Source organism: Prunus persica, chromosome G8 (genome assembly GCF_000346465.2).
Source record: "Prunus persica cultivar Lovell chromosome G8, Prunus_persica_NCBIv2, whole genome shotgun sequence".
NCBI lineage: Eukaryota > Viridiplantae > Streptophyta > Magnoliopsida > Rosales > Rosaceae > Prunus > Prunus persica.
This window is the reverse complement of record NC_034016.1, coordinates 12959257-12980370: the sequence shown is the minus strand read 5'-3', so window position 1 is coordinate 12980370 and position 21114 is coordinate 12959257. Positions and strand designations below refer to the sequence as shown.

Genomic DNA, 21114 nt, shown 5'->3' with positions numbered 1-21114 from the left:
TTTGTTATTTGGGTTCTAATAAAGAGTTTATATGTGGTACTCCTTTTTTTTTTGGTCCGTTTTATTTCTCTTTTTTTTTTTCTTTTTTTTAAATAAATTGCTTTGTATCATTCTATTCTGTCCTCATCATATCAAATTGTTTTCTTTTCAAACAAAGGGTATTTGAAGGTTATATGAAAATTTCACATTTTGGGGCTTCTCCCTTTATATATAGAAGATGGGGTGAGGAGGAAACATGATTATTTTATTTCCACATTTTACTCTTAAATAAAAAAGAAAAACTAAAAATTTAAATAAAATAAAATTTTGATGCATGTGCTATCTATCTTAGGAGATGTAGTAATGTCTGAAAATGAAGCTCTTATTCGTCTGGCACTTCTTCTACTTTCTTGAATTTTCACTACTCATAGCTGATGCAAGTTGAGGCACAGGAAATGCTAGAAATGATCAAACTTCAACTTGGGGTTCATAATCTAATTTTTTGTAAATGAATCATTGCCACCCCATGATTTCCATTATCAGCCATGAAATCTATTGTGATTTCCAGAATTATTGTCGTGGCCTTCACTTTTGATCTATCAGATTCATGGTGTTGATGCTCTGTTCTAAATGCAATTATCTTGTCATTGTGTTTGAGTTCTCATGACAATTACCTCAAATTTCATACACTACATAAATAAAAGACAGAACTAGGAATTTTTTAACGGGTGAAATTAAATTCCCTCATTCATGAAGTACATGGTGAAATTGAATCTTCTATATTAATTTTTTTTTTTTTAAAGGATTCTTTATTATGCTACAAATGATGACGTATCACACCATCAATGGTGCAGAAGCTGAGTTTTGGAGGAGAAACAAAGTTCAGATACTCAGAAGATAAAAATATGCTTAATCATTATATTGATGTTGTTGGCATCACAGCATTATCTCTGCGGCAAAGGATGGAGCTTTTGATGTTCATTGTAGTGGATCACTCATTTTTGATCTCTTCATTTGGAGAATATGAATATATTCTCCGGGATAGCATATATTTACAAAACAGAAGAGCCTCATAAAGACTTTCATTAAATGAGAATATCATTATTTTGCTATCCTCTGTTAATACAACTACATTTTCACGTTACGAAACATTATTAGTCGAAAATAACAAAACAATAATATCTCCATTACAACTAAGTTTTCTCCTCTCAATGCTTGCATTATCATTTGTATGTGCCAATGTCAGGTTGCCATCAACGGAACAATAAGTTTTTCTCCAATCAATGCTTGCATTATCATTTGTATGTGACAATGTCAGGTTGCCATCGATGGAACAATAACAAAAACGCGGCCCACTCTCATAAAACATGATTGGAGAGAGTGTGTGTGTGGTGGTGCATGGTATATGACATTTTCTATAGTGACAATATAATCACATGATCATGTTACTTGAACACAAGGGTATACGCGGCAACTGTCAACTGTTAATACACATTAATGTTTGACGTATGTTGATATTGATGCATTTGGACACACAGGAGACACTCAATTTTTTTAATTTGCTGGTATTTGTTCATGAGTTGGGAAGTATCATTATACTAATGAAGATTCATTTTCATAACGCTTTGGTTAATGTAAACTTCACAATGAAATCCATATCCATCTGACGACTGAGTTTTTTCACCCGTCGTCATTAGCAAAGTTGATGTTGCAATTTTATATATTCTTTAGAAAAGAGTCCTACAAACCCCCACACAATTTCTACAAGTCTACGCATAAATTGTGTGGTGCATCCAATGTACCGGAAAATTGTTTTATCAACGGTCAGATTTTACCAATTATATTTGCGTAGGCAAAGGAGAGAAGCAGTACATTCACATTCCCAAATAGTATACTAGAGTTCTTACAATTAACAGATATCCCAATAACAACTAGGAATCTTTACAATTAAAGGGCTATATATAATAATTTAACAACAACAAAAAGCACACCAAGACCTTATTCCTTATATTCAGTTGATTTCTAACCTTAACAAATCCCCCACTAGATATCATATTAATTTTCTTTGCTTCACCACCATGTAGTCATGTATTTCCACCAGGGTAAGTGCAAGCATTATAACCTGCAACCAATTGAAAGACTTAATTTAGAAAATCAAAAGCTCATAATCTTTTAGATTTCTAATCATTCACGTGTGTCCCCATCATGGTAGAAATGGGCAATTTCATATATGTGCTTCTAAAGGTGAGGAAAACTTACTGGGATTTGAGGATGTGAGAGTTGCTGTCTGTGAGAAATCACAATTGAGTGGAATTGTCCCAACAGTATGATAATAGAGATTCATGGCATAGGCAGCATGGGATGCTACGGTGTTCGGGTCGAAACAGGCGCCTCCCGGTTGGATTGCACTGCAATCAATGCCGTGGCCACAAGCATAGTCAAGATTTGCCTGCAATTGAGCATCAGAAACGCCAGCTTTGGGCACACACCATGCTGAACTAGGCTTAGGTGAAGGAGTCACTCTTGGTGTCGTTGGTGTCGATGTCGAGGGTGTTGATGGTGTCTGAGGATATAAATATAAGGGTTAATCATTATGGGGACACACGTGAAGATTGTAAAAAATAAAATGCCTACATGTTACCCAGAACCCTAAATAGTTAATCGACAATCTACCTAGCTAATCGCCTAGATTGACAGCCAACCAATATATATAACATATCAAAATGTGCAGTAAGAGACCATTTCCCTAGAAGGTTTTAATGGTGTCACCTGGCTGCTCTTTGAGAGACCAACATCGTATGTCACGGTTAGATCAGGCTTGTACAGCCCGAATGACCGCTCGGAGGTCCCGCCGGGTTTCAAATCCTCATCATAGAGTGCAAAGATATAAGTCTCGACAGATTTTCCAGGCATCAATGGAGTTCCAACCTGAGATCTAAGGTGTGCAATCAAATTGCCATTATATGCCCTTGCATTCTCAACACTAGGTCCAACCTCATTGCTATCTCCACGGTATGGCCATCCAGTCTCAGCAATCAAAATCTCAATGTCATTGAATCCAATTGCATTCAAGGCAGACCGTACACCATCAACCTGCACATTCAAATAGGGTCATGAATTTTAATGTCAAATCAGTGACTTCAAAATCACAAGGGCCAGGCCAGCCAAGCCAAACCAAGCTATTATTGATGCTGTCCAAATTCTAATTTAGTTAGGCAGTCATTATCAATTACATAATCTTCCTACTGCGAAAGAATCCAACGCCATCATCAGATGACCCAAGAAAACAATGTTACTAAAGTTTCACTAACATTTTGTCCAAAAAGTAAGAGGTTTGTACTCTATATGGTGGTCCCAAATTAATTTTTTCTTGTCGACGAAACGACATCACTTAGAGATTTTTTTTTCTCAAATTCATTCGTAAAATCCAATCTTAAATTGAAATCATATCATGCAAGGACCTATCTAAAATTATTGTGATGGCCAGCCTGTGACCTTGTCACCATGCGTATATGTTAAGGTCACATCAGAAAAGTTTCAATGCTCCCATCATTTCCCTTAGAAAAGCAAGGACAATAATACAAAGAATAATATTACTCACACTATGAAAATTTAAAACTAGAATTAAAATGGTTATCAAACAAGTCTTTATTATAAATAATTGACTCTTTTTTGGTTGGAAATAAAATAGTAGACTTAACAGTAAACGGATAGTATAGTAATTATATATTTTTCTCTCATTTTCCTTTTAAACAATTTAAATACTAACCTAACCGTATTTTTTAAATACAAGTGATAGTCTAAATTAAACGTAGTAAAATACATTTTTCTCTCATTTTCTTTTCAACCAATCCTCTCATTTCACGTGTCCAATTTTCTAGGGTAGAGAAGGAATGGAGGGTACTAGAGAGAAGGATATGGTTCATGGTTGCAAGGACTAATAACAATAAGAACGGCCACAGAGGAGCAGCGCCCTTAAGAGCCTTAATTCCTACGTCAATGTCGTGAACTCATAACGTTTGAGTCGTATAAAATGACGCAAAGACCAACCGTATACGATTGTCCGTTGACGATTTGACTCACAGGTCAACGTTTCAAAACGGGGTGGGCCCACGCCAATTCACGAAAAAAGCCTAAACCCGACCCACCCGACCCATGAGAACTTGAGAAGAAAAAAAGCCACTCACCTGAGCATCGAACATGTTCATGTACTTGATCCCTGTCCCCGCGTCGACTCGTCCCGCGTTAGGCTGGAACAAGCAAAACGCCAGCGTTTCGGGCCTCGGGTCGCTCTGGTACGCGAAAAAGGGGTACGGGTTGACCGCGAACGGCGACCCATTGTCCCTCTGGAAGGCGAGGAGCCCCTTGAGGACGTCCTGAAATCCCGGTTTGAACCGACCCGACGAGGGCGGGTCGGACTGGGCCAGCAAGGTCATGGCGTGGACCGTGGAGACACGGACCTTGCCGCCGAGGGACGCGGCGGAGAGGGCAGATTGGACATTTCGCATGGCGGGGAGGAGCTGCGAGATGAGGCCCTGGTCGTTGGAGAAAAGGACCTCGTTGCCGACGTTGATGAGGTCGATGTTGCTGGCCGGGTAGAAGGCGAGGACATTCGAGTTCACCCACTGAGCCGCCGCGTTCGGATCGGAGGCGAGGGCCGGGATGTCGCCGTTGGATGCGCCGATGGCGATAGCGATTCCGGTGCCGGCGAGGGCCTTGATGATGGCCGGGTCGGCGCCGTAGAGCCGGACGCGCTTGATGGAGGTGGACTGGAGTAGCTTCGCCGTGGCCGCCGGCGGAGGGAGGTTGTCGGCGACTTGGCCGTAATTGACGCCGATGAAGGACTGCGAAGCTGCAATTAGCAAAAGAGAGAGCAGAGAGTCGTCAGATGAAACGGTGCGTTTCGGGGGTTTTACGATTTACGAGGTAACTGAAACAAAAAGTTTGATGCAGCTGAACAGTGCTATTAATTCAGTTATGGAAATTTTAAAGGTTTGTTTCTTTTTCCGGGAAAGTGTTAACCTTTTTTTAGAATTTTCCGGGAAAGTTTTGGGAGGAAGTGATTACCTGCAGAATAGAAAGCGGTGAACAGGAGGAAGAGGAAGATGGGGAGGTGTGAAAGCGATGCCATGATCTGTTTGATTTGAAGCTCTGCTGCTTGTGCAGAGTGTGGAAGACAATGCAGGAATATATAAGGCAACGTCAGACCCCAAAAAAAGAAAAAAAACAATTGAAGTTTGTAAACAAAAGATAAGGTAACGGTAAGAAGGTGAGATTTGTTAGAGAGAGAGAGAGAGAGAGAGAGAGTGAATTTTCAACTAGCTTAGCTGGACAGGATTTGGAGTTCTGGACTGGAGTGAACTGGTGCGGTGAGGACCCACGTGTCTCTCAAACATCTTTTTTGAAGTATTTTTCTGACCAAACGGCGGTGAGTCACCACCACGTTAATTGCAGTTGGATGAGTGAAATTCATCTAACGGTAATTTAATTTTCCCCACCAATTACTATGGTATAGTGAACAAAACTGTTGTCATTCATGTAACGCCAAAGCCAAAACTTCAGTTCTAAACTCTAGTGATTGGTGACATAACATACTTTCTTCTTTCTTCAATATTTGGAAATATATGTTTGTGATGTGAGACAAACTTTTAACAAAACTACGCCAACATTTATTCACGCTTAAATATCGAACTCAGTACGAAGATATAATTTTTTCGAATTCATGTTAGTCGATTATGAAACCTTTCTCTAAATAGGGATAAATAACACTAGACTAACAACTGATAATTAGTTCACAATTACATAATATACTTGTTTGCAGTAAATTAGAAATTGTGTTGATCGACATTTCAACCTTCTTCTAGGGTTGAAGGTTTAGAATGGATCAATCATATAGTAGTGATTATATCTAATTGACCTTTCTTCCACAATCGCTCAACGTCACATTGGATTTGGTCATGCTAAGTAAACTAGTCCACTATACACTTTAAGAATTCAACATCTGAGTCGAATGGGTTCGTTCCGCATCACTCAGATTGGTCATACTTAGACAGTCGAGCCAATCATGAACTTCCACGTGGCAAAATCCATAAAAAATAAAAAATAAAAAATAAAAGAAATGTTAAAAGCTAGGATGGAGCCCGACACGGTTGCGTTCGCTACTATTAATCTTTCCTTTTGCGAATCTCATCAGCATCAGCAACACCTACCTACCGCGTGTGGAAACTTAGAATTCAAATGCAATGTGAAAAGGGGACTTTTTGCTTAAGAAAAAGTATTCCTGTACCCTTTTTTATTTATTGTGTTGTGGAAAAAAGCTGAAAGAAAAACTTGTCCGAGGGGAAAGTACAGAAGGAGTTAAAACTGTAAATTCGTGGCAAGTTCTTGTTGTTACCTACCCTTTTAATTAATAATCTTTATAGTCAAGTCAACAGAAAAAATGAAAACTCTTGAGGTTTTGGGGAATGATAATTTATGAAATGGAAGGATTGATGGAAACTACCAGTGGGCCAACCAAACTACAGAGTTGGGGTTTGCTTGGAGAAGACTTGGGGAGAAGACTTGAAGAATACTTGGTGAGTGACTTTGAGGCTGGACGGTGAGTAAATATGCTGAGGAAATGCGGTAGCGATGGCAAAGAGACTTGGGGCCCTCGGGTTGATTACTAAGCGGATGGAAGGATTATGAGGGGAAGAACTTCGATGAAATGAGGATGCCACTGCGTCGATATCCCAAGATAATCACACATTATCATATGAAAAAGTTAATACGCATGAAGGGTCGAAAGTGAGTTGGCTGGCTTATGATGAGAGAGACTTGCATGTCAACGGGATATATCCCCTTGTTCCTTTGTCTCTCATCACGCAACTCCCCCTTCCAGGCAAGTTTCTCTTGCATGGAAAAGGCCTAAATAAGAAGCTGGGCCATCAGACTGCCAATGGCTGTTCATTGTTTTGGCAGGGAGACTAGGAGGAGGGGTTATAGTGAGGAGTCCTTAATAGCCGTTGGATCCGATGCAAAGTTATTATTGGATTAAACCCCTCATTAAAACCCCATTGTACTAGTTGTATAAACAATTCCAGCCGCATAACAAATGCTGTCAACGTTTAACAAGGATTCAACAGTTTCACATTTGCTTAACATGTTTTCTTCTACTTGGACGAGTTTTTAGCTTTTATCAGACACCTCTTGACTTTACAAATACAAATTTTTACAGTCCAACTACAAATTTAACCCCCTTCAGTAAAATAACAAATTCCGAGCCAAAATATGTTCCATCTTTAACACATCACTTCTATGTCAAGATAATGTAGATGACTACAAGCATATAATCAAGAACAAATTTTGACATTACAAGCGCACAAATGCTCACTCCAGCTCACTCGCAGATGCGAAAACTTCGCTACAACACTCATGTAGAAACAAACTTTTGAAAAATCATGCAAAAGACTCGTTGTTTACGAGACATGCAAAAGAATCCCCTGGTTTGATAGGCCAACAAAAAACCAGTGAGACTGATAAGAGCTTAACCAGCAAGGCTGTGAATGTGTCACCCTTATATACTGAAAGCAATGGTAATAAAGGAGAAAATAGAAAGAAGCCACCCCTCAACCCATCCAAATAAATGATTAAAATAAAAGATATGCAAGCACTTAATCAGCAACCGAAAGAGTCCAAATTACCCTCCTGCTGAGTGAGAGACGGGGGTAGTTTCAAACCGACCGTCCTTAAACACATGAATAAACTGTTCTGGCAAAGCATGCTCGGCCTGCAACATTAAAGATGTAAATGGTAAGCCCTCCCTGGTAAGCTCAAGAAACCAACATACTAATTACTTCTCACTTCTTAATTTGATCAGAAAATATGCATTTCACACTTAATACAGAAAATTTATCAAGGAAACTAACAGTTAGAAACTACACACAATCTCATTGTCAAGAAACTGAAATGATTTATAGTTTTTAAATTTTTTTGGTAACCCATAATTGTTAAGGATATAAGACCATTATATGATACTCCAAATTAATATAGGTAGAAAGTGGAAATATAGTTGATTGGAATAAAAAAGAAGTATCAGCTATAAAGGGCCAAAGTAGGAAATAAAGATCCTAATACATCGGAGTATGTCCCCAGATGCTAATGGTATATTAGTACCTCAAATTATCACAGTGAATTACTACGTACCTACAAAACTAAATTATGTAGGTACCATATACGAATAAAAGGACTTCTTCAGACTCTTTGACATACAAGCATGTAGATATATCTCATATATTGCAAGACAATAATGTAGTCCAACTAAAAGCATACAGTATTCCTACCATTAAACATATGAACCCTCCATTGTGGTAGGCTAGTTTTTTTCTTAATTTTTATGATTTTTTTTTTTTAAGAAAAAAGAAATTTTAAGAACATCACATTCAGAACCATGGACTTCAAGCCTAACCCTAAAATCCAACCTTCCACCTAGCTACAGGCCAGTTGCCGGAAAGTTTACAACACAGAGAAATTCACTTTGAAGAACACAGATACTTGATATGGCCAGCATCCATATGAGAGATAAAAACACTCAGGCAACTACCAGATGGAAGCTCAACTTCAACCATCAGAGTATATCACCACTACTTAGATGCATATTACGAATGCTATCTACCAATGAGAGGAAAAGACAAGACTGTTGTACGCTCTACCATTTCTCAGCAATTAAATATGCAACTTAAATTTCAAGCAACACTGGATATAACAAGGGTAACACATTTAGTAATACAGTAACACAATACTTTAGCCAAGCTTTCAGTCAAAATAAAATATGTAGCATTTGTACAGATTTCTAGATATATTCCCCAGACTGCAAGGTTTAGGAAGTCAAAGAACCATCTAGATTCTAAACCACTAGCTTGCATTCCAAGATAACTTTAAGTCCCAGGGAAGAACAATGAAGTCTTCAAAAATGTCAAACAAATACATTAGAATAGAATAAACATGGAAACATACCCAATCACCATCAGGTCCAGAAGCAGGTACTAATATATTGACCTCACTTGACTTAGCAGTTGTTATAGATGCCCCCAGAGCATCTTTGCTTAAGTAAAATTGGCAGCCAGCTGTGTTGTCCACTGAAACTGTAGGAGCCGAGCCCTAAAATAGCCATAAGGATAGTGCATATAACAAAGATTACAAGATGGTTTTATATATATCATCGTATACGAAACAACTGAATGGTGATATTGGGGATGACAACGAAAAAATTATGATGGCAACATTGGAAACATCCAATTTCATGTCATAGAACCATTAAAAAATTTCATGGGAATAATTGGTACCTGGCATTGCACCTCAACACGGTTGCAATTTACGATCTCACAAGCAGCCACAACATCCTGTGTTCACAAGAGAACAGAAAAATGAGCCCAGATATATCAATATGTATTGCTTCCATTACTAATCTCACACTAACCGTAAATAAGATTCCCATCTTCGTGCATTTGTCAATTGTAATGTTGTTTACTTTCCCTGCAAATTCGGCAAACAATTTTAAGTAGCACAGGCTTTTCATAAAAGTACCCTAGTTTTTTTTTTTTTAGGTCCTGACAGGTACCTTAGTACTTGTGTAGAACTTGAATCTGTAAAGTTTGTATTGAAACACAATTTGACTTTCAATGTATTTATACAAGTCAGCATAAAGTTTGTCATATAGATAAATTACCTTGAATTTGCACAACAGAGTCTTTGCATCCAAAAATATAAACAGACTGTTTCGAATCACAGTCACTAATAACCAAATCTTTCTTTCCAATCTGATTCTCAACAGCCCACCTGCCCAAGGCATAAAAATGATAAAAAGCAAAATTACAAGCTGGAATAAATCCCTCATATGTAGTTTAACCATGGTAGAATGATCATGCTTACTCACTTGCGACCCATTTGGAGCTCAAGCTTTGGTGGTCCTGCTTTAGAAAAAGAAGGTGAACTGGTACGACTTTCTTTCTCTTGGGTACCAACGATGCCAGTTCTGTCAGCCCGATTCTTTGTCTTCATATCATTTGTTACCTTTCTCAGACCTAGGGTACAAGAAAACCAAATCACATCCCTCAAACATTAACTGAAAAATTTTAATTAAAAGAAAAGAAATTACCTGTAGTCACAGGCTTGCCGGAATTAATCTCTTGGAAAACAGCTGCCATCCCTTCTTTAGGGCGTGATGATGAAGCCTGAGAAGTTTCGGAACTGAAAAGTGATGCTGATGGAGGAGGTGGAGGAGCAGGGGCACCTGGTGCAGGAGCTTTTGGTTTTGATGGCGCAGCACTGACAGCTTTGCCAGTTGAACTCCAAACTGGACCCAATGGATAGAAACTTTTAACATAATCTCTTAAACCAGGCAAATATAGTTCCTTGAGAGCTTTGGCCCACTCTAAATGATTTGGGTCTTTGGATTTATACTCAACAAGAATCTGTATTTTACGAATCACAGAGTCAGCACCTACTCACTGGAAAACTTTACTTTGATGCAATCATTACATGATTGGTGATAATTGATAAATGCTGCAAGAGAAATTACATGTGCAATTAGAGCATGTGATTTTATTCTTTTCATGCAAATTACCAGATTCTCACAGTTATGCATAGTACCTTGTTGTTGTAAAATTCAGCCATCTGCCAACTTTCTTCAACATGTGCGATAGGCATGCTCATACCTTGAAAAGGCGAAAGCATAAAACGGGATTGGAAAAATGAATGAGTTCATCTGCTTCTAACAAAACTTAGAAATCATTTATTTTGCTTACCACATTCTTTCCCTGTATAGGCAATCCAAGCCAAGGCTGAGAGACTGTCAACAGCACTCTTCAAGTGGTTGAAAAAATCAGATCGCCTCCCTTCTGTCAGTGCATTTGCCTTTGTGATAACCTCATGCAGAGGCTTCAGAAATTCAGCCAACCCTGCATTGTCAGGTTTCTGCACAACAACAAGCATTCCCATTGAACATAATGAATTTCATTTCACAAGGAAAAGTACAAGATAGAAAACATTTAGAGTAGATAAGGTCACACTCCTTGTTACTACTAACATTCACAATATCCTAAGAATTGTAACATTAATCATTCGAGTCGCCCCAAAAGTCGGCAACACCAAAGTTCGAACAGGAAAATTGATCGACTATGTTATAGCTAATATAATCCAAATATCGTATTTTCTTTTCCCCAATTATCGCTAACATTTCATTGGTAACATTTCATCGATGACATTTCTTTTCCCCATCAACTGCTCACCAAGATGAAATGAACACGCACCAATCCGATCCAAACCCAACAAGATAGCACACTCCTTTCATGGTCCCTTACATAATCGATAAGGTTTACGACCCAATCAATATTTAACATCAAACACCCGTTTTTTCAAATCCAATCAACATTTCATAATCAAAACATAAACCTCGTTGAATCTTTATACTAACCAAACAATCCATAAGTAAATCTGAAAATTCAGCACCCAAACAAAATGACACCAAAAAAAAAAAAACACATAATTTCACACTCAAAACTACTAGCTCAAAGAAAGCATTACGATTTACGAGTGAGACTGACCTTTGTTTGCTTCACCTGAATCAGTAAGTCCTTCTGAACAGCAAAAGCCTGCTGGAGAACCTTGGTGACGTCCAAGACCGGTCCCCCAATCTTCTCGGCCGCGGCCGAAACCCTACCCAGATACTGCCGAATCAGATCCTCATAGGCTAAAATCGACGGGTCCAGCGGCCCGTCGTCGCCACTCGCCGCCGCAGACGCCGCACCGCCCGACAGCGACAGCGACTCTAGGCGCGCCACAGCCGATTCCAGCCTCTGTATAAGCTTCTCCTCCATAGCCGCAAGCTCAAAGTCTGTGCGTGTCTTCTCTGTCTTTGTCTCTCTCTATACGGTTAGATTAGATCTGGTGTGGCCGTTAATTAGTAGAGAAATGACTTCCTTCGCTTTTTTCTTTTTATATTTTTAATATTTGGGATTTTTTTTTTTACACCGAAAGGTGAAAGGGGAATTTTGATTTGGCGGGTGTTAATCTGAGTCTTCGCGCGCGGTTTGGGGGTTTGGCTTTAGGAGACGTGGGGACACGTGGACGACAGAGAGCGAATCTTGGCTGTTCGTGCGTTGTTAAACACCTGGCCTGAAAGTAATTAACTTGTGCTAACTCAAATTATTATTTTTAATTTGTGGGATATCATCAGACAAAAACAACAAATTTCTGAGGGGCGGTGTAAGGTGGGACCCTTCAAATTTATCTGGTCTCATTCTCTTTTTATTTATTTATAAACTTTTAATATTTTCATTTTACTGTCGCGTTACCAGCACAGCAGACTGGTATCACAAATTACATATTGCCCAATCATTCATGACCATGGGCAGGCACGGTCCGTATTGAATCAGTTTCACTTTAAAATAACAGCGAACTAATTATAATATAACAGCTTGGTTTGGTTCGATTTGGATAAAAGTTATAAAGAAAACCGAACCAAACCAAAAAAATTTAAGACAATTTGGTTTGGTTTGGGCCTAAACCCAATTGTCTTTTTTTTTATAGCATTTTTTCAACATTGTTAGCCCAATTATAATCAACAAATTCACAACTTGCTTCATACATAAATCATTTTCTAGAGTACGACACTATCCTAAAGCTCAAAATGTCATAAAACTTTATATTTCACTAATATAGCTCAATTCAAATATTCATCTATAGTTATTAACTAATTAGAGTATTATACATGTAAAATAAAATATAAATAAATAAATATACACATAAATAGTCTGGTTTGGTTTAAGCCGGTTTACAAAAGCTCAAAACAAAATCAAACCAAACTATATATAGTTCGGTTCGATTTTTAAACCATTTGATTGTCTCTTAATCAAAACCAAACCAGACTAGTAATTATAGTTTGATTCGGCCAGTTTCATAGGTTCAGCCGAATTGATGCCCACCCCTAATCATGACCATTGATTAGAATAAAAACTATATGTAAATGGCATCCAATAACATAATGTACAGTAAAAAGGTTACAATTTATCTCTACATTTTAGGTCATGAGTTCACACTCTAATTTATGTACAAAATAATAATAATAATAATAATAATATTGATTGAAATATATAACTCATAAAAAAATACATCAATTAAGTAATACAAATTTGCATATGTCGTTGCACTCACTATTAAAAAACTGGTCAAAAACTACGAACTTAAGAGCACAAATATAGGTTGGGTGCCCTTTTCTCTAACATTGAGCGCAAATAAGTTTTATTCGTGCTCTTTTTGTATGAAACACAAATAATTGTGTCGAATCAATTTACATAAAGCACAAATTTTTATTGGACACAAATAATTGTGTCTTTATCTGACAGATGTAACAACGCTAAAACACAAAAACTACATTTGTGCCCAGTTATTTCTATTTTTTTTTTTTACACAGCCCAGTTATTTCCCTATTTCTTTTTATCTTCAAAGTTAAAAAAGAACAAAAGAAAAAATAAATATGTTTTATTTTTAATTGATAGCAAAGTTTAAAAACACACGCCTCCCCTAATCTTTTCCAACCCCAGAACATATCTAACCCATCCTTCTTGATTCAAGCCTTCTTTCTCCCCACAAAAGAACTTGTTAAGAACTTCTCATCGGTTCTCTATCCCCTCCCCAAAAGAACCTCTCAGTCGTTCTTCTGTCGCATCTACCCCTCTCTCTGTCTCGCTGCTGCCTCCAAATCAGATCCACTCTACTGCTCAAATCTCCTTTCACTTTTTTTTTTTTTTTTTGATAGCTCTCTCCCTCTATCCCCATATCCTTGAAGTGGAAAATGCAAATTAGACCCTTGATGTCAAGCTTTGGTGGGTATGGGTTCTCGGCGACTGGGAGTATTACAAAACCGAGGCATTAGAGGCCATGCAATCCTGAGATGTTCTACAGGTCAGCAACCCGTGTTTGATGTCCTATGTTGTTTTTCAAATTTGAATTTCATTTAGGAATGGATGGGTGATACCCTTACGGAATTTCAATTAATGTTATTGTTATTTGATTTGGTTGTTTTTGGTTTCTTAAGTTTTATGTATTTAGTGATTTTCCTTGTTTCAAAATTTGGTCGCTTGGTTCTTGTGAAAATATTCTATCATTGCATTCGTATGCTCCGAATACTAATTTGCTGAAATTTCAAATTCAATGTGATTGTTTATTCGTCAAATTTTTCATGTTTGCAATTTTTGTGAAAACAAAAAGAGTGTGGAATCCAGCCTAAGCAAGTAGCAACTGGGTTGTGTAATTTTTTTTTATTTTATAATAAAATATATAGCATTGAGCACGATTCTAAAGTTGTGTAGTTTAAGGAAAAATGACTCAATACATATTCTAGTAGTGACTCAAGTTCAAACTCCACCGTCCTCCAGGTGGACCGGATGAGTCATAATAGTCATCAACTGGATTGTACCATCATCTCTCATCATCTGTTCCGAAATGCCTCTGGGAATTTAGACGCTATAATCTTCAAGTCATTGGCCTTGAGTGCAAACGCTTCAACTTTTGTGAGGGGCTTGACAAATCTGGTGGAGATGGGTAAGGCCGAAAACGGGGAGAATGTTGATGCCCAGATCAGAAGCTCGTCTCCAAAGAACTTACCTTTGTCAAGACACTCGGTGGTTCCAGCATCATTGTTTCTAGTGTAGGTCAACAAAATGCCTTGAGTGATGAAGAGCATTTTAACAAGTGGTTCACCCTCAACAATTATATGGTTGTCTTCTGTATAGCTCACTGGCTTAAGATTGTCAAAGATTTCTTTCAACACTTCATCGTCCATAACTCGAAGCATTGGCACCTAATTTTAGATGTTAATTAAGAAAGTTAAACAGTACGACATGTTAAACTACAAATTCTAAAAATAACAAGAAAGGAGACGACTATTTTGGAGTTCCAATAACATCTAACATCTCCCTTTACTAATTAAAGTAACGAAAAATTGAACGCTTTGGAGATGAGGGGAACTTACTTCCTTCATTATAGGCCAGCAGAGATGTCGCTTAATAAATCCCTTTTGTTCCAAGGGAAGAATATGGAGGATATTCTCCACATGAACATCTTTGTTTGGTTCAAGTTGTTCGTCCACCTTTTGCATGATCGTCCCCTTCATATCCTCAGGGATGTTATTTTCAGATAACCAGCGTAGTACCTCTCGATATTTCGTTTCCTGCTGCTGTATATTTCTCATCTTGGCTGATGTTCTAGTTACCAACTCCATACGTATCTGTTACATGACAATCATGAGTTCTTTTAACCCTAATTTCCATGTCAACACCATCTAGCTTTGCCAATGACCAATTTGTCAAACGACATCTAGTCTCTATATAATTTTTCGATTTTATTTTTTATAAAAAAATATCACCATCTAGCTTTATTAAGCCAAAATAATTGTTTGATGAACTCCAAGATTGAGATCCTTACAACAAAACTCCAAGAGCCATTTGGGAAAAATTCTGCCCTCCTAAAATCACTTTAGGGGAGAAGCATATCTTATGTCATTCTCCAGAAAATCACTTAAAACTACTTAAAGTGATTCTATGGAGAAGTATTTTTTGCTTATTCAGAACCACTCCCATTCGAACCCTAAGTTAATTAAGATACATTATGTTTAATTTAGAAGTTCTGGCACCAACCTTCAAATTTGTAGGGAGGTATAGTACAACCAGGAGCAAGCCACTTAGAGAAATAAAAATGGCAAAGATATTTTCCCATGTATAGTTACTCGTCTCGAGGTTTTGCCCGAGAGAACTGCAGATTCGAAACAGAAGAAATATATTCAATTTACTGCAAGTAATAAATTCAATGTGCTGCAAGTAATAAAATATTCTAGGACCTCTCATCTATGTTAAAGACATTACAAGTTAAAACACCATTTATACATATGTGTGTGTGATTTTAGGCAACGTAAAAGAGTAACGTTAGGATCCAGACAGTTGTAAATTTGTTCCTTCTAAAAAATACAGTAATGCAAAATTATGTTCAAACCTTAGATTTCGCAAGCCCCACCAGAAACAATGAAAGAATTTTTTCGGTAAATTTGTTGACTCCAACACACCAGACTGGACAGCCTCAACAAACATACCAAAATCAAAGGGTGTTGCATTAGTATTGTGTGGATTCATAGAGCATAAGTCGTCCGGAAATGTGATGTTTCTGATTGAACGACCATTGCAGTAGAAGGTAGTAGGTTGACATCCATTGTTGTTTCGACAAGCATTTTGCCAGCAAACCGTCTCTCGCTGGATAGCTAAAAAGTACCAGAAAGCTCCAAATACCTAAGAACATCAACAAGTTAGTGAACAAACTTTTGAGAAACGTTTCTGCAAAGTATATATAATTCATAGGAAATTAAATGATGTTCATTTTGTTCATAAATTGGTGACAAGGTTTCCAGCCAAGAAATCCAACCAAAACTTGGAAACTAAATGGAGCATCACTTGAGATAAATTACTACATGAAGATTGAAACTTACATGACTAGCAAGGATGTACAAAAAGAAACTGAAAGCGCCTTGAAATAAAATCCATATCTCAGTCTCTTTAGCAGGAGGCTTGTTGAGTTTGGTACACAATAAGTAGATACGAAGAACTCGTGGTACATATTGCAACAGAGCAAGAAAAGCCAAAAACTTCCTCGTATTCAAAGAACTAGAGTCCATGAAGATAAGGATCACTGCCTGGACACAGTGCAATGGATTAAGCCAACAGTTAATTTAGCTTATATTCACATATCCGAATTTCAAATACTTTTAAAAGAGAGATTGGTAAACCAATTTTCTCATACCTGTGGAATGGGAAGAACCGATAAAATGTCAATTAAGATGTGTGATGAGATCCTCCAAATCCTGTTAGCCATTGCCAAAGCATCTTCAACTAATATGGTTCCTTTTGTTAAAACTATGGTACGGAGATATGATCTCCCCATGACCCTAAATGTTGGAACTTTAAGTTCGGCATAAATTTGAATAACAATGTTCACTACATAAAATAGATCCATTATCGATCGTAGGGAAATAACCGCTCCCTTCAAACTGTTGTCCAACCTGATGCACTTGGTATCCTTGTTGACGATAGGAATATAAAATAGTAAAGGATCTATTAAGACCCCAAATAAACATGATGCCAAAAATGCCCTCTCCCACTGTGGAAGAAATGACCGACCTCGATAAAAAATGCTCTCTACTATTGTTGGCCATCCTCTCCTTGGTCTATAACCTTCATCTCCAGTCGCAGATTCCTCAACTGCCCAACTGAAAACACATCATAAACAACATATCAAAATCAGGTACTACAAATAGATAAATAAAACACCTAATTAAATTTTCTATGACATAAGGCTCATTATGGATCGATGCATTCTTTCGTACGTGGTGACAATTCTCCTGGTGCAATATGTTCTACAATGCTGAAAAATGTTGATGTTCAAAATTGGATCAAAAAGGAAGAAAATTAAACAAGATCGTGTACCCATATCATAATACTTGTACAACCATATTGGATCAACAAGATTAAGGCAGTAATTAGCACAAAGTAAAGAACTAGTATCTGCCTTGTCTAGTGTGAGAGAGCCTTTACATAGGCAAGAGAAATTGGGCCCTTATTATGAGCCTTTTTTTTTAATCCAACCAAAAAAGAAAGAAGAAACTTCAAGAGAGTCATTGAATAAGAAGACAATCAGATCATATATAAAAGCCACATCAACTGATAAAATAAAATAAAATAGATAAAATAAATTAAAAGAATCAATTAACAATTATAAAATTATAAAATAATTATAAATTAAAAATAAAAATTCCTACTTTTCGTTTATACTGCAGTATTAAGCTACTTTTCGTTAAGGTATTTTTGACAATTGTTAATTGACTCACGTAGGGACTCAAGCTACAGTGTAATATTATACTATATATTTGTATAAATTCCACCTTCAGCTCCCTCTGTGTCGAAGCACTCATTTTGCAAAATATTAAACTGGTGATCAGGTATTCAGAAGCATATATCCGCCCAAATTTTACAGAGATTAAAATTATACATAATATATATATTTTTTATTGTATAATTAATTAAGTTTTCGATTCTCTATATTGCAGGAGGGGCTATTAATGGCTTCAGCAATTATGGAGATGTCCCAAGAGACAGTTGTGAGGTTAGTTTCTTCTACTCTTCATCTTTTTTTCAATTTAAAGAAATAAAATTGTATTGCAACAATCTGATCCCATCTTATTGTTATTTCAATCTCATCCTATTTCAGAAGCCAATATTATATTAGGTAAATTTTACTTTACCATCTGCAAATTTTACATGAAGTTTTCTCTTCTCATTTTCATTCTCAACGTTTATTTTTACTATCACTTTCATACTTCCATTAATATTTTGAAACATTTTGAAAAAGGTCAAAAGAGAGAGAGAAATATTTGTAAAAAAAACTAAAATAGACAAAAATGCCCTTATTTCTTTTTGAATTTCCTTAAAAAAATTTTATATTTACATATCTTGGTTTGAAAATTGAGAAATTTTTCTGTCTTCTTTAGAAAATTTTTGACTTTTTTCAAAAGTGAAAGTTTTCTGACTTTACTACATGAAGTTTTTTCTTCTCATTTTCATTCTCAACGTTTATTTTTACTATCGCTTTCATACTTCCACTAATATTTTGGAACATTTTGAAAAAGGTCAAAAGAGAGAGAAATATTTGTAAAATAAGCTAAAATAGACAAAAATGCCCTTATTTCTTTTTGGATTTCCTAAGGAATTTTTTACATTTGCAAAGTGTTCTCCTTCATATATGAGGAATTTTGGAAATTTTTTAATAATTTTTTATTTTATATATAATAAAGTGTTCGTTCCCCAAGCGGTTGCAGACATGTCCTTGTCCCTGTGTGGGATATATATTGAGAATGGAGAAACTTAAGAAAGGAACAAGGATATGTCTGTGTCAACCATATGGTCACTATGGTTGCAGACATATGGTAGTGACCTTAACTCAAGCCAATGAGTTGCTAGCTGATCATAGATACATATATAATAAAAATTGAACACAAAGCTATTCCATTTTCTTTTTGTCAAGTCCCCACCTAACTATCTTTGATCCTTCTCAGAAATGTCACTGAAACTTCCCTTTCTGAAAAGTGCTTTTTTCTACTCGCTTTGCCATGCTGCTCATTTCTGAACTTTGATGCACAGCTTAACTAGTTTAGTAAAAAGGTGAAAGAAAGGTAATGATGGAGAGTTATTTGCAAGAGTTCGGGGAAATGAAGGCAAAGCATTCGTCTGAAGAAACGTCAATATAGATTTTTCTCCCTCTTATGATGATAAAAAGTGAATGGTCCTTACTGTAAAACCTTATGCAAAATGCAAATAATGATATTGGTGGAAACAAAATGCTTTTCCTAAGGATTCTCTCAAATAGAAATAGAGAACGAAGTAACTAGACAGATTTTTATAATCCCCCTCTTTTCTATTAGGGATCGTCTAGAAAGCGGCTCCTAAGTGATAAAAGAAATCCACAATGCATCTTCCTCTCCGGGACTTCGAAAAGGTACTCTCGGAACACCAATAGGCATTAAATAAAAGAAAATTAAGTACTATGTCTCACTTTGATGTGAAAGCGTAACAATGGGTTTATTGTCCTAATAATATTGGCCTTTTATCATATTTTATCCATAGATTGATAAAGTTCATAAAAAAAGATAAAGAAGACAAAATGAATAAAGGAAAATTCTTACAAATAAGTCCTTTGGATGATGAACAAATATATATATATATATATATGCATTCACTCATATAAAATGGTATCAACTCCCCTACCATTGCGTATTGGTACTTATCGGGTGTAGAATAGATCTGCTTCTTTTTGTTCCTACGAACAAAATAGTTTCATTATTACTAAAAGTAATTATTACGAAAAGAATCAAACAAATATTAATCCTTTCCCCAAGATAATCCACGGTCCACATCATATTTTTTTCCAATGCAATAAAGTTACATTGTGTCTATTTTTCGTTGATAAAGGGGTATACTAGTTCGATAGGTCTGGTCCGGTATGGAATGAACTTATAATCATGGAATCGACTCGATCATCAGATTATAGATTATAAGTTCATAACCCTAGCTGAGATCGAGTATGGAATTCTGTTTACTCACTTTAAATTGAGTATCCGTTTCCCTCCTTTTCCTGCTAGGATAGGAAATCTCCTTCTCGCATCCATTCTCCATCACATTGTCGGAACAAAAATATCGTATGTATTGTTTGAATTTTGAATCGTCTGCCGCCATATTGACACAATTGACTGAATGTTGTGGAACTTCAAGATCATGTTCAACCTTATCTGTTATCTTGGAGAATTAACCTCTCAGTGCTTAATGCAATAATTTGTGATTAGAAATCAGTATTGCCATTGGTTATTATTGGTGTCTTGCTGTAGTTCGTAGGGGTGCTATCAGTTCAAAATCATCCTTTGATCTCTTCTTTCAATTTCCTTTTGCTCAAATTTTCGACCGGTACAAAGGTATATAGACTTGGTGTTGGGAGAATGAGATATAAGTTGCCATGTGCCATGTGGGAACTAAGAATGCACTTGGTGATAGGAGAACAGAAATTTGCAATACCGGGGTGTGTTTCGTCCTCACCCCGTTGAACTTAGATCAATACATCTGCTTCTCATGCCATGCACAGTAGAAGCATATATCCGCCCAAAACAAAGAATTAAAGTTTCATTGAAAAAAAAAATTATAGCCCTCCTTGTATCGTGGAGGTGCCGGTTGGTTTGTATAAGATTTGCAGAGAGATGTACCAGCATCCGAGCATCCATGCTAAAATGCCTCCAGAATTTAGACGCTATAATCTTCAAGTCATTGGCCATGAGTGCAAATGCTTCAACTTTTGTGAGGGACTTGACAAATCTTGTGGAGATGGGTAAGTCTGAAAGCGGGGAGAATGTTGATGCCCAGGTTAGAAGTTCTCCTCCATAGAAATCACCTTTTGCAAGACACTTGGTGGTTGAAGAACCTCCACTACTTGGCTGATGTTCTAGTTACCAACTCCATACATATCTGTTACACGACAATCACGAATTCTTTTAACCCTAATTTCCATGTCAAC

At 36.9% G+C, this 21114-nt stretch overlaps 4 protein-coding genes across 4 annotated transcripts; all 4 read right to left on the bottom strand.

The window, feature by feature from the left end:
* Positions 1792-5251, bottom strand: LOC18767483 (glucan endo-1,3-beta-glucosidase 7). Its single transcript, XM_007200948.2, has 5 exons — positions 5047-5251; positions 4167-4831; positions 2749-3072; positions 2239-2542; positions 1792-2101 (listed from the first exon to the last, which is right to left on the bottom strand). Exons 1-5 carry the CDS (start codon positions 5108-5110, stop codon positions 2064-2066), a joined length of 1395 nt encoding a protein of 464 aa, XP_007201010.1. The 5' UTR covers positions 5111-5251; the 3' UTR covers positions 1792-2063.
* LOC18766154 (cyclase-associated protein 1) lies at positions 7202-12534 on the bottom strand. Its single transcript, XM_007200931.2, has 10 exons — positions 11562-12534; positions 10764-10932; positions 10609-10673; positions 10115-10430; positions 9893-10040; positions 9686-9795; positions 9437-9492; positions 9303-9359; positions 8974-9117; positions 7202-7747 (listed from the first exon to the last, which is right to left on the bottom strand). The coding sequence occupies exons 1-10, from the start codon at positions 11832-11834 to the stop codon at positions 7658-7660; spliced, it is 1428 nt and encodes a 475-aa protein (XP_007200993.1). The 5' UTR covers positions 11835-12534; the 3' UTR covers positions 7202-7657.
* Positions 14394-14897, bottom strand: LOC109950593 (cyclic nucleotide-gated ion channel 1-like). Its single transcript, XM_020569965.1, has one exon. It carries the CDS (start codon positions 14810-14812, stop codon positions 14447-14449), a length of 366 nt encoding a protein of 121 aa, XP_020425554.1. The 5' UTR covers positions 14813-14897; the 3' UTR covers positions 14394-14446.
* On the bottom strand, positions 14909-17251 carry LOC18768822 (cyclic nucleotide-gated ion channel 1). The gene is made up of 6 exons (XM_020569964.1): positions 17181-17251; positions 16804-16864; positions 16493-16696; positions 16006-16295; positions 15654-15768; positions 14909-15244 (listed from the first exon to the last, which is right to left on the bottom strand). The coding sequence occupies exons 1-6, from the start codon at positions 17213-17215 to the stop codon at positions 14924-14926; spliced, it is 1026 nt and encodes a 341-aa protein (XP_020425553.1). The 5' UTR covers positions 17216-17251; the 3' UTR covers positions 14909-14923.

What these genes read in the sequence shown, in the direction of transcription:
- LOC18767483 (XM_007200948.2), bottom strand. Translation starts at nt 5,110, where the DNA reads ATGGCATCGCTTTCACACCTCCCCATCTTCCTCTTCCTCCTGTTCACC. An exon ending in CACCGCTTTCTATTCTGCAG is followed by an intron (nt 4,832 to 5,046) that starts GTAATCACTTCC and finishes TGCTAATTGCAG; the next exon opens with CTTCGCAGTCCTTCATCGGC. An exon ending in TGAACATGTTCGATGCTCAG is followed by an intron (nt 3,073 to 4,166) that starts GTGAGTGGCTTT and finishes TTGAATGTGCAG; the next exon opens with GTTGATGGTGTACGGTCTGC.
- LOC109950593 (XM_020569965.1), bottom strand. Translation starts at nt 14,812, where the DNA reads ATGCTTCGAGTTATGGACGATGAAGTGTTGAAAGAAATCTTTGACAAT.
- LOC18766154 (XM_007200931.2), bottom strand. Translation starts at nt 11,834, where the DNA reads ATGGAGGAGAAGCTTATACAGAGGCTGGAATCGGCTGTGGCGCGCCTA. An exon ending in CTATACAGGGAAAGAATGTG is followed by an intron (nt 10,674 to 10,763) that starts GTAAGCAAAATA and finishes CGCCTTTTCAAG; the next exon opens with GTATGAGCATGCCTATCGCA. An exon ending in AGATGGGAATCTTATTTACG is followed by an intron (nt 9,360 to 9,436) that starts GTTAGTGTGAGA and finishes TTGTGAACACAG; the next exon opens with GATGTTGTGGCTGCTTGTGA.
- LOC18768822 (XM_020569964.1), bottom strand. Translation starts at nt 17,215, where the DNA reads ATGGCCAACAATAGTAGAGAGCATTTTTTATCGAG. An exon ending in TGTACATCCTTGCTAGTCAT is followed by an intron (nt 16,296 to 16,492) that starts GTAAGTTTCAAT and finishes TGATGTTCTTAG; the next exon opens with GTATTTGGAGCTTTCTGGTA. An exon ending in ACCTCCCTACAAATTTGAAG is followed by an intron (nt 15,245 to 15,653) that starts GTTGGTGCCAGA and finishes GTCATGTAACAG; the next exon opens with ATACGTATGGAGTTGGTAAC.